This window comes from Tachyglossus aculeatus, chromosome 11, assembly GCF_015852505.1.
Source record: "Tachyglossus aculeatus isolate mTacAcu1 chromosome 11, mTacAcu1.pri, whole genome shotgun sequence".
Lineage (NCBI taxonomy): Eukaryota > Metazoa > Chordata > Mammalia > Monotremata > Tachyglossidae > Tachyglossus > Tachyglossus aculeatus.
The window spans coordinates 71,678,234-71,697,264 of record NC_052076.1 but is presented as its reverse complement, the minus strand read 5'-3'; the positions used below and the strand labels follow the sequence as shown (position 1 = coordinate 71,697,264).

Here is a 19,031-nt window from a genome sequence, read left to right as displayed (position 1 = left end):
TATTATTATTATCATTATTATATTCTCTGGGCCTTAGCAAGCACTTAACAAATGCCATTATTATTATATTCTCTGGGCCTCAGTGACCTCATCTGGAAAACGGGAGTGAAGACTGTGAGCCCCCTGAGGGACGACCTGATCACCGTGTAACCTCCCCAGTGCTTAGAACAGTGCTTGGCACATAGCAAGTGCTTAACAAATGCTATTATTATTATTATTATTATTATTATTATATTCTCTGGGCCTCAGTGACCTCATCTGGATAATGGGGATGAAGACTGTGAGCCCCCTGAGGGCCGACCTGATCACCTTGTAACCTCCCCGGCGCTTAGAACAGTGCTTGGCACATAGCAAGTGCTTAACAAATGCTATTATTATTATCATTATTATATTCTCTGGGCCTTAGCAAGCGCTTAACAAATGCCATTATTATTATATTCTCTGGGCCTCAGTGACCTCATCTGGAAAACGGGAGTGAAGACGGTGAGCCCCCTGAGGGACGACCTGATCACCTTGTAACCTCCCCAGTGCTTAGAACAGTGCTTGGCACATAGCAAGTGCTTAATAAATGCTATTATTATTATTATTATTATTATTATATTCTCTGGGCCTTAGCAAGCGCTTAATAAATGTTATTATTATCATTATTATTATATTCTCTGGGCCTTAGCAAGCGCTTAATAAATGCTATTATTATTATTATTATTATTAGATTCTCTGGGCCTTAGCAAGCGCTTAATAAATGCTATTATTATTATTATTATATTCTCTGGGCCTTAGCAAGCGCTTAATAAATGCTATTATTATTATTATTATTATTATTATATTCTCTGGGCCTTAGCAAGCGCTTAACAAATGCTATTATTATTATTATTATTATATTATCTGGGCCTTAGCAAGCGCTTAATAAATGCTATTATTATTATAATTATATTCTCTGGGCCTTAGCAAGCGCTTAATAAATGCTATTATTATTATTATTATATTCTCTGGGCCTTAGCAAGCGCTTAATAAATGCTATTATTATTATTATTATTATATTCTCTGGGCCTTAGCAAGCGCTTAACAAATGCTATTATTATTATTATTATTATTATTATTATTATTATTATATTCTCTGGGCCTTAGCAAGCGCTTAACAAATGCCATTATTATTATTATTATTATTATATTCTCTGGGCCTTAGCAAGTGTTTAACAAATGCAATTATTATTATCATTATTATATTCTCTGGGCCTCAGTGACTTCATCTGGAAAACGGGGATGAAGACTGCGAGCCCCCCGAGGGGAAGACCTGATCTCCTTGTCACCTCCCCAGCGCTTGGCACATAGTACTTCCCAAGCTCTTAGCACAGTGCTCTGCACACAGTAAGCGCTCAATAAATACTATTATTATTATCATTATTATATTCTCTGGGCCTTAGCAAGCGCTTAACAAATGCCATTATTATTATTATATTCTCTGGGCCTCAGTGACCTCATCTGGAAAACGGGAGTGAAGACTGTGAGCCCCCTGAGGGACGACCTGATCACCTTGTAACCTCCCCGGCGCTTAGAAGAACAGTGCTTGGCACATAGCAAGTGCTTAATAAATGCTATTATTATTATTATCATTATTATTATTATTATTATTATTATTATATTCTCTGGGCCTTAGCAAGTGCTTAATAAATGCTATTATTATTATTATTATTATATTCTCTGGGCCTTAGCAAGCGCTTAATAAATGCTATTATTATTATTATTATTATATTCTCTGGGCCTTAGCAAGCGCTTAACAAATGCCATTATTATTATTATTATTATTATATTCTCTGGGCCTTAGCAAGCGTTTAACAAATGCAATTATTATTATCATTATTATATTCTCTGGGCCTCAGTGACTTCATCTGGAAAACGGGGATGAAGACTGCGAGCCCCCCGAGGGGAAGACCTGATCTCCTTGTCACCTCCCCAGCGCTTGGCACATAGTACTTCCCAAGCTCTTAGCACAGTGCTCTGCACACAGTAAGCGCTCAATAAATACTATTATTATTATCATTATTATATTCTCTGGGCCTTAGCAAGCGCTTAACAAATGCCATTATTATTATTATATTCTCTGGGCCTCAGTGACCTCATCTGGAAAACGGGAGTGAAGACTGTGAGCCCCCTGAGGGACGACCTGATCACCTTGTAACCTCCCCGGCGCTTAGAAGAACAGTGCTTGGCACATAGCAAGTGCTTAATAAATGCTATTATTATTATTATCATTATTATTATTATTATTATTATTATTATATTCTCTGGGCCTTAGCAAGTGCTTAATAAATGCTATTATTATTATTATTATTATATTCTCTGGGCCTTAGCAAGCGCTTAATAAATGCTATTATTATTATTATTATTATATTCTCTGGGCCTTAGCAAGCGCTTAACAAATGCCATTATTATTATTATTATTATTATATTCTCTGGGCCTTAGCAAGCGTTTAACAAATGCAATTATTATTATCATTATTATATTCTCTGGGCCTCAGTGACTTCATCTGGAAAACGGGGATGAAGACTGCGAGCCCCCCGAGGGGAAGACCTGATCTCTCTTTGTCACCTCCCCAGCGCTTGGCACATAGTACTTCCCAAGCGCTTAGCACAGTGCTCTGCACACAGTAAGCGCTCAATAAATACTATTATTATTATCATTATTATATTCTCTGGGCCTTAGCAAGCGCTTAACAAATGCCATTATTATTATTATATTCTCTGGGCCTCAGTGACCTCATCTGGAAAACGGGAGTGAAGACTGTGAGCCCCCTGAGGGACGACCTGATCACCTTGTAACCTCCCCGGCGCTTAGAAGAACAGTGCTTGGCACATAGCAAGTGCTTAATAAATGCTATTATTATTATTATTATTATTATTATTATTATTATTATTATATTCTCTGGGCCTTAGCAAGCGCTTAATAAATGTTATTATTATTATTATTATTATTATTATATTCTCTGGGCCTTAGCAAGCGCTTAATAAATGCTATTATTATTATTATATTCTCTGGGCCTTAGCAAGCGCTTAACAAATGCTATTATTATTATTATTATTATTATTATTATTATTATTATATTCTCTGGGCCTTAACAAGCGCTTAATAAATGCTATTATTATTATTATTATATTCTCTGGGCCTTAGCAAGCGCTTAACAAATGCTATTATTATTATTATTATTATATTCTCTGGGCCTTAGCAAGCGCTTAATAAATGCTATTATTATTATAATTACTATTATTATATTCTCTGGGCCTTAGCAAGCGCTTAACAAATGCTATTATAATTATTATTATTATTATATTCTCTGGGCCTTAGCAAGCGCTTAATAAATGCTATTATTATTATTATTACTATATTCTCTGGGCCTTAGCAAGCGCTTAATAAATGCTATTATTATTATTAGTATCATATTCTCTGGGCCTTAGCAAGCGCTTAACAAATGCTATTATTATTATTATTATCATATTCTCTGGGCCTTAGCAAGCGCTTAATAAATGCTATTATTATTATTATTATTATTATTATATTCTCTGGGCCTTAGCAAGCGCTTAACAAATGCCATTATTATTATTATTATTATTATATTCTCTGGGCCTTAGCAAGCGCTTAACAAATGCCATCATTATTATTGTTATTATTATTATTATTATATTCTCTGGGCCTCAGTGACTTCATCTGGAAAATGGGGATGAAGACTGCGAGCCCCCCGAGGGGAAGACCTGATCACCCGGTAACCTCCCCAGCGCTTAGAACAGTGCTCGGCACATAGTAAGCGCTTAATAAATGCCATCATTATTATTATCATATTCTCTGGGCCTCAGTTACCTCATCTGGAAAACGGGGATGAAGGCTGCGAGCCCCCCGAGGGAAGACCTGATCACCTGGTAACCTCCCCAGCGCTTAGAACAGTGCTCGGCACATAGTAAGCGCTTAATAAATGCCATCATTATTATTATCATATTCTCTGGGCCTCAGTTACCTCATCTGGAAAACGGGGATGAAGGCTGCGAGCCCCCCGAGGGCAAGACCTGATCACCTTGTCGCCTCCCCGGCGCTTAGAACGGTGCCTGGCACATAGCAAGCGCTTAATAAATGCCATCGTCATCGTCATTCTTATCATGCTGCCAACTTGTCCTTCCCAAGCGTTTAGCCCAGTGCTCCGCGCACGGTAAGCGCTCAATAAATAGGACTGACTGACTGACTGACTGACTGACTGAGTGACCGAGTGAGCAGGGAGCGCGCACGCGCGTGCGGCCCGTCCTTACGGTCGATGCAGGAGACGAGCGTCCGAGGGCTCGGGGCCCGCAGCCTCCAGCGGCGGCAGCGGCAGCAGCAACCCCTCAGCATGGCCTCTCTCGCCGCCGCCGCCGCCGCCGCTGCATTCTGGGAATTGGAGTTCCCCCTCCCCGCTCCCAGAGGGCCCCGCGCCGGGGCTCGGACCGGGCGGCGGCGGCATTCTGGGAGTTGTAGTTCCCCGTCCCCGCGCTGGGGCTCGGATTGGAGGGCGGCGGCGGCGGCCTTCTGGGAGTCGTAGTTCCCCAATCCCCGCGCTGGGGCTCGGACTGGGCGGCGGCGGCGGCATTCTGGGAGTTGTAGTTCTCCGCCCGCTTGCCGGGGCTCGGGCCGGGCGGCGGCATTCTGGGAGTTGTAGTTCTCCGCCCCCCTTGCTGGGGCTCGGATTGAGCGGCGGCATGGCTCTCTTCCTCCCTTCAAGGCCCTACTGAGAGCTCACCTCCTCCAGGAGGCCTTCCCAGACTGAGCGCCCTCCTTCCTTTCCCCCTCTTCATCCCCCCCATCTTACCTCCTTCCCCTCCCCACAGCACCTGTATATATGTTTGTACATATCAATCAATCAATCAATCGTATTTATTGAGCGCTTACTATGTGCAGAGCACTGTACTAAGCGCTTGGGAAGTACAAATTGGCATCACATAGAGACAGTCCCTACCCGATAGTGGGCTCACAGTCTAAAAGGGGGAGACAGAGAACAGAACCAAACATACCAACAAAATAAGATAAGTAGGATAGAAATGTACAAGTAAAATAAATAAATAAATAAACAGAGTAATAAATATGTACAACCATATATACATATATACATATTTATTACTCTATTCATTTTACTTGTACACATCTATTCTATTCATTATATTTTGTTAGTATGTTTGGTTTTGTTCTCTGTCTCCCCCTTTGAGACTGTGAGCCCACTGTTGGGTAGGGACTGTCTCTAGATGTTGCCAACTTGGCCTTCCCAAGCGCTTAGTCCAGTGCTCTGCACACAGTAAGCGCTCAATAAATACGATTGATGACGATGATGATGATGATTGCGGGAGTCCTCGTTGGGTCTCGGGGCCCCGGGGGCGGAGCCGAGCGTCGAACTGGGCGGGCGGAGGCAGGGGAAGGAGCGGCGGGCGGGGCTTGGAGGCGACGCGGGCTCGGGCGCAGCGTGGTGGGCCCAGTTGTTCCCGCCGCCTACGGAGCCTGACGGCGATAGGGGAAGGTGCGGGGCCCGGGGACCGGACGGATGCGGGGAAGGGGGGGGGGGGGACGGCTGGGGCCGCCGCCGCCATCACGATGGGGGACGGGGGGGGCCCCCATCGCGGAGGCCGAGCGCCATCGGCCGCGATCCGCCGCGTTTCCCGGGCCGGAGGCCGAGCGCCATCGGGCCCCCAACGCCGGCCGGCCGCCAGGGCCCAGGCCCGAGGCCCAGGCCGAGCGCCGTCGGCCCCCGCTGGGCCCGGGCCGCCCAACCGCCATGTGGGAACCGTTGGGCTTGGGGAGTCGGCTGAGGCGAGGCCCGACCCGAACCGGCGCCATCCGGCCCAGACCGGCCCGTTGGCGCGGCGGCGGCCGCCTTTATCCCCCTGGAGGCCTCCGTCGGCCCTGCTCCCACGTTCCTCTTTCAACGGGCCCCGCCGCCCTCCCGCTTTCCCGCCCTCCGCGCGCCGTGACCTCACCGCCCCGCGGCCATTGACGAACAAGGCCCGGCCGCTGAGGGGAAGGGAAGGGAAGGGAAGGGACCCGCTTTGTGGCCTCGGGCCGCCCGGTCCCTCCATCCTCTTTACCCACCCGTTATTTTCTTTCGTTTGATCGAATCATTTCAATCAATAAGAATCATTTGATTCTTACTGAGCGCCTACTGCGGACCGAGCGCTTGACGCCAGCCCCCAGCCGCCTCTTTCCCCCCCCACTCCCCGCCGTGGCTTCGGGCCCAGCCCGGTGGCCTCACATTCATCCGATCGTTTTTATTGATTGATTTTTTTTTTGTATTTCTTTATTTTACTTGTACATATCCTATTTATTTCATTTTGTTAATATGTTTGGTTTTTGTTCTCCATTTCCCCTTTGTAGACTGTGAGCCCACTGTGGGGTAGGGACCGTCTACTATATGTTGTCAACTTGGACTTTCCAAGCGCTTAGTACGGTGCTCTGCACACAGTAAGCGCTCAACAAATACGATTGATTGAGCGCTTACTGTGTGCAGGGCACTGTACTAAGCGCTTGATGCCAGCCCACAGCCGCCTCTTCCCCCCCCACACCGCCGTGGCTTCGGGCCCAGCCCGGTGGCCTCACATTCATCCGATCGTTTTTATTGATTGATTTTTTTTTGTATTTCTTTATTTTACTTGTACATATCTACTCTTTCATTTTCCTGATATGTTTGGTTTTTGTTCTCCGTCTCCCCCTTGTAGACTGTGAGCCCACTGTGGGGTAGGGACCGTCTACTATATGTTGTCAACTTGGACTTCCCAAGCGCTTAGTACGGTGCTCTGCGCACAGTAAGCGCTCAAGAAATACGATTGATTGATTTTTTTTGTATTTCTTTATTTTACTTGTACATATCTACTCTATTTCATTTTGCTAATATGTTTTGTTTTTGTTCTCCGTCTCCCCCTTCTAGACTGTGAGCCCACTGTGGGGTAGGGACCGTCTACTATATGTTGTCAACTTGGACTCCCCAAGCGCTTAGTACAGTGCTCTGCACACAGTAAGCGCCCAAGAAATACGATTGATGGATTGACTGAGCGCTTACCGTGTGCGGGGCACTGTACTAAGCGCTTGATGCCAACCCACAGCCGCCTCTTCCCCCCCCCCCCCCCCACACCACTGTCGCTTCGGGCCCAGCCCGGTGGCCTCACATTCATCCAATCGTATTGATTGATTGATTGATTTTTTTTTTGTATTTCTTTATTTTACTTGTACATATCCTATTTATTTCATTTTGCTAATTACTTGTACATATCTATTCTATTTATTTCATTTTGCTAATATGTTTTGTTTTTGTTCTCCGTCTCACCCTTCTAGACTGTGAGCCCACTGTGGGGTAGGGACCGTCTACTATATGTTGTCAACTTGGACTTCCCAAGCGCTTAGTACAGTGCTCTGCACACAGTAAGCGCCCAAGAAATACGATTGATGGATTGACTGAGCGCTTACCGTGTGCGGGGCACTGTACTAAGCGCTTGATGCCAACCCACAGCCGCCTCTTCCCCCCCACCACACCACTGTCGCTTCGGGCCCAGCCCGGTGGCCTCACATTCATCCAATCGTATTGATTGATTGATTGATTTTTTTTTTGTATTTCTTTATTTTACTTGTACATATCCTATTTATTTCATTTTGCTAATTACTTGTACATATCTATTCTATTTATTTCATTTTGCTAATATGTTTTGTTTTTGTTCTCCGTCTCCCCCTTCTAGACTGTGAGCCCACTGTGGGGTAGGGACCGGCTACTATATGTTGTCAACTTGGACTTCCCAAGCGCTTAGTACGGTGCTCTGCGCACAGTAAGCGCCCAAGAAATACGATTGATGGATTGACTGAGCGCCTACCGTGTGCAGGGCACTGTACTAAGCGCTTGATGCCAACCCACAGCCGCCTCTTTTCCCCCCTGCCACCGCCGTGGCTTCGGGCCCAGCCCGGTGGCCTCACATTCATCCGATCGTATTTATTGATGATTGATTTTTTTTTTTGTATTTCTTTATTTTACTTGTACATATCCTATTTATTTCATTTTGTTAATATGTTTGGTTTTTGTTCTCCACCTCCCCTTTGTAGACTGTGAGCCCACTGTGGGGTAGGGACCGTCTCGAGATGTTGCCAACTTGGACTTCCCAAGCGCTTAGTGCAGTGCTCTGCACACAGTAAGCGCCCAGTAAATTTGATTGATTGACTGAGCGCTTACCGTGTGCGGGGCACTGTACTAAGCGCTCGATGCCAACCCACAGCCGCCTCTTTTCCTCCCACCGCCATCGCTTCAGTCCCAGCCCGGTGGCCTCATTCATTCATCCATCCAATCGTATTTATTGAGCGCTTACTGTGTGCGGAGCACTGGACTAAGCGCTTGATGCCAACCCACAGCCGCCTCTTTTTCCCCCCCCACCGCCGTCGCTTCTAGACTGGGAGCCCACTGTTGGGTAGGGACCGTCTCTATATGTTGCCAACTTATAGCATATATATATATAGTATAGTGCATATATATATAGCACTTATAGCCAACTTATATTGTAGCACTTAGTACAATAAATACGATTGATTGATAGATCGATCGCTTCAGGCCCAGCCTGGTGGCCTCATATTCACTCAGTCGCATTTATTGAGCGCTTACTGTGTCAGAGCACTGTACTGAGCGCTTGGGAAGGACAAGTTGGCAACATACAGAGACAGTCCCTACCCTTGGGAGGGTGGTAGGCGCCCCGGGGTCTCCCCTCGAGCCCCTCGACGTGCTGAATCTCATCTGCTCCCTCCTAGGTACCCTCCGAGGGACGCGGTGGCACCATGGCACAGCCCGTGAAGAGAAAAGAACCGGCCGCCGTGCCAGGTGAGTGAAGGGGCTGGCCGGCATCCCTGCTTGCCCGCCCTCGCCGTTGCGTCCATTCGGTCGTATTTACTGAGCGCTCACCGGGTGCGGAGCACTGTACTGAGCTCCGCCGGCGCTGGGGACCGTCAGCCCGCTGTTCCGTTATCCTAGACTGTGAGCCCACCGTTGGGTAGGGGCCGTCTCTCTGTGTCGCCAACTTGTCCTTCCCAAGCGCTCAGTCCAGTGCTCTGCACACGGTAAGCGCTCAATGAATACGATTGAATGAATGGGAAGGTGAGTCTTCTAGATAACTAAATTATTGCAGTCTTCTAGACTGTGCCCAATGTTGGGTAGGGATCGTCTCTGTATGTCGCCAGTTTGTCCTTCCCAAGCGCTTAGTACAGTGCTCTGCACACGGTAAGCGCTCAATAAATACAATTGAATGCATGAATGAATGAATGAATGGGGAGGGGAGTCTTCTAGATAACTAAACTATCACAGTCTTCCAGACTGTGAGCCCAATGTTGGGACCGTCTCTATATGTCGCCAACTTGTCCTTCCCAAGCGCTTAGTACAGTGCTCTGCACACGGTAAGTGCTCAATAAATACAATTGAATGAATGAATGGGGAGGTGAGTCTTCTAGATAACTAAACTATCACAGTCTTCCAGACTGTGAGCCCAATGTTGGGACCATCTCTATATGTCGCCCACTTGTCCTTCCCAAGCGCTTAGTACAGTGCTCTGCACACGGTCAGCGTTCAATAAATACTACTGAATGAACAAATACTAAGCGCTTGGGAGGTACTAGTCGGCAACATAGAGAAGACGGTCCCTACCCAACAGCGGGCTCCCAGTCTAGAATAATAATAATAATGGCATTTATTGAGCGCTTACTATATGCAAAGCACTGTGCTAAGCGTTGGGAAGATTACAAGGTGATCGGGTGGGCCCGCAGGGGCTCCCGGTCGTCATCCCCATTTTGCAGGTGAGGGAACTGAGGCACAGAGAAGTTCAGTGACTTGCCCAAAGTCACACAGCTGAGGGAGGACAGGCAACAAAACATAACAAAATATGTACTAGTAAAGTAAATAAATAAATAGAGCAAAAAATATGTGCAAACATATACTTTGCCATTTGCAGCTATAAAACTACATCTATATCTTACCTACTACTAGTAATAATAATCATGGCATTTATTAAGCGCTTACTATGTGCAAAGCACTGATCTAAGCGCTGGGGAGGTTACAAGGTGATCAGGTTGTCCCACGGGGGCTCACAGTCTTAATCCCCATTTTCCAGATGAGGGAACTGAGGCCCAGAGAAGTGAAGTGACTTGCCCAAAGCCACCCAGCTGACAGTTGGCGGAGCCGGGATTTGAACCCATGACCTCTGACTCCAAAGCCCGCGCTCTTTCCACCGAGCCACGCTGCTCCTCCACATCTTATACATCTATAAGACTGTGTGGAAAATACAGTTGAGACTTTTTCCTCTTGGCTGGGTCATCACAACACAGCGTTAGGAAATATTTGGACAGTCTTAACAGCCATTGGAAAACGTTTAGTAAGTGTGAGCCCGCTGTTGGGTAGGGGCCGTCCCTATATGTTGCCAACTTGGACTTCCCAAGCGCTTAGTACAGTGCTCTGCATACAGTAAGCGCTCAATAAATATGATCGATTGATTGATTAACAGCCATTGGAAAACATTTAGTACGTGTGAGCCCGCTGTTGGGTAGGGACCGTCCCTATAAGTTGCCAACTTGTACTTCCCAAGCGCTTAGTACAGTGCTCTGCACACAGTAAGCGCTCAATAAATACGATCGATTGATTGATTAGCAGCCATTGGAAAACGTTTAGTACGCGTGAGCCCTTTGTTGGGTAGGGACCGTCCCTATATGTTGCCAACTTGGACTTCCCAAGCGCTTAGTGCAGTGGTCTGCGCACAGTAAGCGCTCAATAAATACGATTGAATGAATGAATTTACTATTTTTATTTTGTTAATGATGTGCGGATAGCCTTAATTCTATTTGTTCTGACGATTTGGACACCGTCTCCGTGTTTTGTTTCGTTGTCCGTCTCCCCCTTCTAGACTGTGAGCCCGCTGTTGGGTAGGGACCGTCTCTATGTTGCCGACTTGGACTTCCCAGGCGTTTAGTACAGTGCTCTGCACACAGTAAGCGCTCAATAAATACGACTGAATGAATGAGTGAATGAATGAATGAATTTGCAAAGTATCGGGCCCCCCCCTCCCGCGCAGGGCAGCGCCACCTAGAGGCGACTGATGGAGTTTTTTGGCTCTAATTATTTATTCCCATTTTTCGACGCCGCCGGACACGGCACCGATACCTCGAGTGGATACAAGCTAATCCCTTAAGGCTCACAGTCTTAATCCCCATTTTCCAGATGAGGGAACTGAGGCACAGAGAAGTGAAGTGACTTGCCCAAAGTCATTCCCTTTATTCGACGTGCCGGACACGGCACCGATACCTCGAGTGGATACAAGCTAATCCCTTAAGGCTCACAGTCTTAATCCCCATTTTCCAGATGAGGGAACTGAGGCACAGAGAAGTGAAGTGACTTGCCCAAAGTCATTCCCTTTATTCGACGTGCCGGACACGGCACCGATACCTCGAGTGGATACAAGCTAATCCCTTAAGGCTCACAGTCTTAATCCCCATTTTCCAGATGAGGGAAGTGAGGCACAGAGAAGTGAAGTGACTTGCCCAAAATCATTCCCTTTATTGGACGTGCCGGACATCGCACCGATACCTCGAGTGGATACAAGCTAATCCCTTTAGACTGGGTCCCTTGGGGGGCTCACAGCCTTAATCCCACCTTTCCAGTCGAAAGAACCCAGTGAGACATTAGGACTGGCCCAAATTCACTCAGCAGCCAAGTGGCCGAGCCAAATTAATAATGATGATGGCATTTATTAAGCGCTTACTATGTGCAAAGCACCGTTCTAAGCGCTGGGGAGGTTATAAGGTGATCAGGTTGGCCCACGGAGGGGCTCACGGTCTTCACCCCCATTTTCCAGATGAGGGAACTGAGGCACAGAGAAGTGAAGTGACTTGCCCAAAGTCACACAGCTGACGGTGGAGCTGGGATTTGAACCCCTGACCTCTGACTCCAAAGCCCGGGCTCTTTCCACAGCCACGCTGCTTCCCAACCCAGGTCCTCTGATTTCCCAGCTCTAATGATGATAATAATAATAATGGTATTTGTTAAGCGCTTACTGTGTGCAGAGCACTGTTCTAAGCTCCAGGCCCTGCTGCTCCTCAATAGGCCAGTCTGTCCTCCCTATCCAATAGGGGCTCCTAAATCCAGCATTCCTTCAGATTCATTCATTCAGTGGTATTTATTGAGCGCTTACCGTGTGCGGAGCACTGTACTAAGCGCTTGGGAAGTACCAGTTGGCAACATAGAGAGACGGTCCCGACCCAATAATGGGCTCACAGTCTAGATTCATTCAGTCGTACTTATTGAGCGCTTACCATGTGTGGAGCACTGTACTAAGCGCTTGGGAAGTACAAGTTGGCAACATAGAGAGACGGTCCCTACCCAGTAATGGGCTCAGTCTAGATTCATTCATTCAATCATATTTATCGAGCGGTTATCGTGTGCGGAGCACTGTACTAAGCTCTTGGGAAGTACAAGTTGGCAACATAGAGAAACGGTCCCTACCCAAAAATGGGCTCACAGTCTAGATTCATTCATTCATTCAATCAATCATATTTATTGAGCGCTTACCGTGTGCAGAGCACCGTACTGAGCGCTTGGGAAGTACAAGTTGGCAACATACAGAGACGGTCCCTACCCAACAACGGGCTCACAGTCTAGAAGGGGGAGACAGGGAACAAAACAAAACATCTGGTCGGGTGTCGAGTCATCAGAATAAACAGAAGTAAAGCTAGATGCACATCGTTGACAAAATAAGTAGAATAGTAAATATGATTCCTGACTCTGGGACCGGCGCCCACCTTCCAGAGAAATAATAATAATGATGGTGGCATTTATTAAGCGCTTACTATGTGCAAACGCACTGTTCTAAGCACTGGGGAGGTCACGAGGTGATCACGTTGTCCCACGAGGGGCTCGCAGTCTTAATCCCCATTTTTCAGATGAGGTAACGGGCACAGAGAAGTTAAGTGACTTGTCCATAGTCACACAGCCGACAGTTGGCGGAGCCGGGATTTGAACCCATGACCTCTGACTCCAAAGCCCGGGCTCTTTCCACTGCGCCACGCTGCTTCTGTTTTAGGATTACTTGGGGCCTGGTGCTGCTGCTGCTCCCGTGGTCTTAAGATCAGGTTTTGAGACCGGATGAGGTGGTAGAAATAGAATTTGTGTAAAGCTCTGTATGGAGCCGTGGGGAGAAAATACACGGGTGAAAATAAGACACAGTCCCTGGTCACCAGGAGACTCGCAGTGGAAGAATGTGGTTAGGGAAGAGGGTTGGGGACAGATGTGTTATTATGCCACAAAGCCCAGACGGTACAGGACGGTGATAAATCCAAGAGCGGTAGGGCCCCGTGGTTAGGGATGTGTATTTTCAGGGTCCTCGGGGTTCAGTCCAACAGCCCCAGTCACGGCCCTCCCAAGTTGTAGAAATCGAGGCGGCCTGACGCCGTGGGGGTTTTCATCTCCGTTCCTCGATTGGAGCAGGGGCTGTTGGGATTCCCGATAGCGTGGGGATGGGCGGCCTCTCCCGAATTCCAGTGGCACTCAATAATAATGACGATGGTATTTGTTAAGCACTTACCACGTGCCGAGCGCCGGGGTAGATACACATAGTGAGCGCTTAATAAATGCCCTCATCATTATTATTATTATTATACAAGCTAATCCAGTTGGACACAGTCTCTTTCCCCCATGGGGCTCGCAGTCTTAATCCCCGTTTTACAGGTGAGGGAACTGAGGCCCAGAGAAGTGAAGTGGCTTGCCCAAGGTCACAGAGCAGATCCGCGGTGGAGCCAACTTTACAGATGAAGTAACCCAGTTAGAAGGTAGAACTTGCCCGAGTTCGCACGGCAGACGACCGCCCTTTGTTTCTCTTAAAACTGGCTCTGGGGCTCAAGGTGTGACTGTCGGGCCAGTCTAACGCTCCCTGATGCCAACTCAGAAAGGGCCTGCTTTGCCACGCTAGGCTGTGAGTTACCAAGATGCCTGGTAGAAGTGGAAAAATGTTGCCAGATGTTTGCCAGTTTCACTATAATATAGCCACCCGAACCCTTCCCTGTCTGTTACCGAGGAGAGAAGGCCGTGGCCTCTTATCTCCAGTCCAGTTCATGCCTGGAGGAGCTGGGGGTAACGGATAACAGATAATGAAATGGAATTCAGTCGTATTTATTGAGCGCTTACTAAGCGCCTGGGAAGTACAAGTCGGCAACACGTAGAGACGGTCCCTACCCGGCAGCGGGCTCGCAGTCTAGAAGGGGGAGACAGACGACAAAACAAAACATATTCACAAAATAAATAGTAAATACGCACAATTGCGGTTGGAGTTGCGATGTCCAATGTGGCCTACCCGTGCAAGCCACGAGGCCAGTCTTCAGCTCCATCCCAGAAGTCCTCTGAGGGCAGACCCGGCCGTCTATCCGACGCCAGAATAGCCCTCTGAAAGGTATGTGTGTACGTGTGTGTCGGCAGATGTGAATGAGTCAGAGGCTGACCTCCCCAAGTCCGAGCTCTCGGGGGAGGCGGCAGCGGAGGAAGACACCACGGCCCCCAAACTTCAGAAGAGAAGCTCAACCCCCGAGGGTGAGACGGCCAACAACCCCGAGAAGGAGCCGGCCAACAACCCCGAGAAGGAGCCGGCCAAAGAACCCGAGAAGGAGCCGGCCAAGGAACCCGAGAAGGAGCCGGCCAAGGAGCCCGAGAACGAGCCCGCCAAGGAGCCCGCCAAGGAGCCGGCCGTAGAACCCGCCAAGGAGCCGGTCAAGGAGCCGGCCAAAGAACCGATCAAGGAGCCGGCCAAAGAACCCGCCAAGGAGCCGGCCAAGGAGCCGGCCAAAGAACCGGCCAAGGAGCCGGCCAAGGACCCACCGAAGGAGCCAGCCAAGGACTCTAAGAAGGAAAGCGACGGCAACACCGTGCCAGCGCGCCACTGGCTGATGAAGTCGGAGCCGGAGAGTCGGCTGGAGAAAGGCGTGGACGTGAAGGTGAGAGCCCTAGCAGCCACCGGGTGATAAGGAAACAACAGCTTGTAGGAGACCCCGTGGGTAGAAAACAGCACACTTTACCGCGTGTTTCAGGCAAGGGGCTATTTTCTGTTGACTCGGGTGGTGGAAGAAAAAATGGGCTGCAGCACTGGGGTGAACGTGGCCTCAAAGCCCAGGGAGGATGAACAGATATAACTTAACCACGGTCACACAGCAGGCGAGAGGCAGAGCGGGCACTAGAACCCGGGGCTCTGTGTTCCCAGTCGCGTACTTCTTCACGGTTGAGGCTACAGAGAAACCTTACCCCTTGGAGGCCCGGTGGGCGGGTGGAAAAAATAAAAGACGACCCAGATGCGGTCCCATTCAGGCCGGGAGTCAGGAAGCCGGTGGGGTTCCTGTCCCCTCCCAGGGTGGCCCGGGGCTAGTTTCCTTCCGTCTTGGGCATGCGTGGTGGTGGGAGTTGGGAATTTGCCCATCTGTCTCCCCGAGTGGTGTGCAAGCTCCTCGAGGACCTGCGTTTTTTGATTTTTCGGTGCTTGATTAAAGCCGTTGGCGAAGGCGGGGCTGCCCTGCCCAGAGCCCGGACGGGCGTCCTCGGCGCCAGCCCCGGTAAAGAAAGCCTCCCTGGGCTCGGTGGTTTCTCTGACGCTCGCCTCTTTTTCCCCGTCGGGCAGTTCAGCATCGAGGACCTCAAGGTTCAGCCCAACCAGACGACGTGCTGGGATGGTGTCCGTAACTATCAGGTAAGAGAGGCGATCACACACCATCTAGCCCCGTCCACATCGTCACTGGTATTTGAGTGCTGCCTTTGGGCAGTACAGTAGGGTAAGTAGACACGATTCCCGGCCCCTTCAACTCATTCTCTGCGTCAGTATAACTCCCGTAGCTTTTTGCCCCCCTTCTATGGGGGTGGCAGGCAGACCCTTGTCTACCCGGTCAGACAGAGCCTCTGGTCAGGGTTAGTCGGGAGAGGTAGAACTAAACCGTGCCCTCTGGAACTGAATGAGTAGAAGGTGCTCTGAAATGGGCAGATTGTACTTGTAGCTTGGCCTCGAAGAAAGGATGGCCACCGATTTCCCTGCTTGTGGCAACTCCGGGCTCGGTGGATCCTACCGTAGGGACAGGGGCCACAGGGGTTGGGCCTGCAGCAGCGGACGTGGATCCCCTTGCCCTGTTTTGACCCAGTGGACCGAGATGCCGCACACATAGCCTGGGGCTCTTGGTGGGCCTGGTTAAGACCGCCAAAGACTACTGTCAATCAGTGGTATTTATTGAGCGCTTACTCGTGTGCAGATCGCAGATCACAAAACAACAGTTGGCCGACGTGTGACCTGTCAGCCACAAGCTTATGGTCTAGAGTGGGAGACGAACGTGAATATAAATAAATATTAGATGTGTCCGGAAGTGCTGGGGGGTGGAAAGCAAGCGCCGAAAGGGCACAGCTCCAAGTGAGTAGCCGTTACGGAAGGGAGAGGGAGGGCTGAAGCGGGGAAGACCCCTGGGAAGAGATGAGACCCCGCTTGATGGCTCACGGTCAAGATGATGCCAGACTTGGGGCGGATTAGAGAGACGAGGGTGCGGCCGACGGCGGGCCACAAGTCCTTATTCCAAGCAGAACGCGCTTCAGCTCCGGTGGCTTATTGCGATCTTTTAAAAAGACCGGGCACAAAAGGCTAGAGTTCTGTTGTTCGCGGTCCAAATAGGAGGTTGGAAGCACCTGTTGGGCTTGGTTGTCACCAGGCAGCGCCAAGCTAAGAGGGGACTGCTGGGCGAGAAAGGGACTGAGATAAAAGAGTGGGGGGAGGGCAGACAGGGAGTAATAATAATGATGGCATCTATTAAGCGCTTACTATGTGCAAGGCACTGTCTAAGCGCTGGAACCAGGGCTGCGCTATGGTCCTGGGCCTCTAAGCCGGTGTGGTGTGGGGTGAGGAGAGGCCACATCCCTGTAGCTTCTGGAGATGTGGGGGGCTTGGGTTTTCTTTTTCCTTTCCCCCCTTTGGTTTTTGTCTCGAATGACCCACATGGCTGTCTAGCCCTCTATTCCCCTCAGAAGGGTTCAGTAACCAGCAGCTAGTTAGTACTTTCTGTCAGTACTAGTTCCTCTGGAACGTAAGTGAGCCGAAGAGGGACCGTCCCAGGCAGTCCCAGAAAGCGTGGGGGTTAACCTGTCACCCTCCCTGCTGGGCCTTCCCTCTCCCATGGGAGGTGGGCGGACCTCGGCCCGCCCAGGGACCGACTGACGTGGCAGGCCCCGGGACCTTTCATCCCCTCAGCCCGAGGGAATCTGAAATGTGGGGAGGGAGCACTTGGGCCACCCAGGCTGAACCCAGCATGTTCAAGAACCGTGACGGATGGGCCTGAGGCAGGCGGCGGCTCCTCCCGTCGTCTCTCCCACAATCCGTGCCTGCAATCTCCTCCTTCCCCTCCCGGGATAGGCTCGGAATTTCATGAGACGCATGAAGGTCGGCGAAGAGTCCTTCTTCTACCACTGCAACTGCAGACACCCCGGCATCGTCGGCGTCATGCGGGTAAGGACACGGTTCCCTGGGGGGAGAAGGCGGCGGGGGTGGGGACCGGCAATGGCTCCCCAATTTGTGCCGAGGGGCAGAGGGCTCAGTCGGGCCGGCCTTACTTTCCGTTCGCCTTAGGTTGTGAAGACGGCCTACCCCGACCACACGCAGTTTGAGCCGAAGGCCCCCCATTACGACGCTTCCAGCTCCAAGGACAACCCCAAGTGGTGCATGGTGAGTGGCTAAGTCTTGAGGTCGAGGAAAGCGAGCGAAGGGAACACGTGCACCCAGAGGGTTTCGGGGGCCGGGAGAGGGTTGCTGGAACCCGGGGCGCCGTGGGGGCAAGAGGAAGGCCTGCTCCGTAGGGGGGCCGGGCCCGCATCCCTGCTCTGTTGTTTGAGGGGGCCGTCTCCTCGCAGGTGGATGTCCAGTTTGTGCGCATGACCAAACGCCTCATCCCTCTGGCCGAGCTCAAGGCCTATCACCTGGAGCACAAAGCCTCAGGGGGCCCCTTGAAGGCACTGGCTCTCTTCACGCGCCCGAAGCTCATCGTGCAGCCCGTGACACCAGGTGAGATCCCCTCCGCACCCCCCCGGCCCCGGGAAGGGCAAGCCCCGCCTCATTCCCCAACACAACTTTTCTCCCCTCTTTCTTCCGCCGCAGAGGAATTCGACTTTATTGTGAGCCTTGAGGACAAGAAGCCAACTTAACAGGATTCAGCTGGAAGCATTTCTCTCAAAGCAAGACCGCTTGGCCCATCTCCCCAGAGGTGAGGGGCCTTGCTGGTTATTTCCTTTGCCGTGTGTATGTCCGATCTTTTTAATAAAAGCGTCAAGGTACAAGTCGAGTGGAGAGTGTGGGTCTTCGCCTGTGCTGGCCTGCAGCTCGGGCTCCTTGAACCGGAGTCATCCTCAGCCTAAGGGGGCATTGGGAGGTGGGAGTTTTCCCCCCTTCTGAGCTCCAGCTGACTTGAGCCTGGTTAATTGGGTAGGGCCAAGATCAGGCCGGTGAAGGGTGGATTGAACCTACCCAATTTCCAGCTCGGGTCTGCGGTAGGCACCTCATTTCCCTCTGGGCTAGCTTGTAGACCGGTCCTTCGGACAGCGATAGCAGAGGCTGTAGAAGCTGGGCTCTTTTCCAGTCCCATCGGGTGGGGAGAAAGCGGGGTTGGGCTGGGGGTTTTGGCAACCCACTCCGATCTCGGGCTACACGAGGGGGGTGAGAGCGGGACCGAAAGACGGCGGCTGTTTATCTCCGTCCCAGGATGGAGCCGAAGCCCTCGGGACGACAAACCGCCACAACCGTGAACCCGACCAGCGCGTGGCTCTGCCGGTCAGGGCCTTTTAATCCGCGTTTTTAAAATACAGCCGTTGAAAAGACAACAAATTGAGAAACATGTAAACGCCGCAGCTGCTTAATTACAAGTTGCACTGCTTGGTTTTAGTACCTACACCCCAACTAAGTCCCGCTCTCGCGGCAGCTAGTCCAAGGAGAGGAGAAAGAGAAGGGGCCAAGTGGGGGAAGAGCTC

At 50.1% G+C, this 19,031-nt stretch overlaps 1 protein-coding gene across 1 annotated transcript; it reads left to right on the top strand.

The window, feature by feature from the left end:
- The first annotated feature begins 5,441 nt into the window (after nucleotides 1-5,441).
- Nucleotides 5,442-18,349, top strand: THYN1 (thymocyte nuclear protein 1). Its single transcript, XM_038754354.1, has 8 exons — nucleotides 5,442-5,528; nucleotides 8,783-8,852; nucleotides 14,478-14,989; nucleotides 15,664-15,732; nucleotides 17,428-17,520; nucleotides 17,641-17,736; nucleotides 17,922-18,072; nucleotides 18,166-18,349. The coding sequence occupies exons 2-8, from the start codon at nucleotides 8,810-8,812 to the stop codon at nucleotides 18,210-18,212; spliced, it is 1,011 nt and encodes a 336-aa protein (XP_038610282.1). The 5' UTR covers nucleotides 5,442-5,528; nucleotides 8,783-8,809; the 3' UTR covers nucleotides 18,213-18,349.
- Nucleotides 18,350-19,031: the final 682 nt, after the last annotated feature.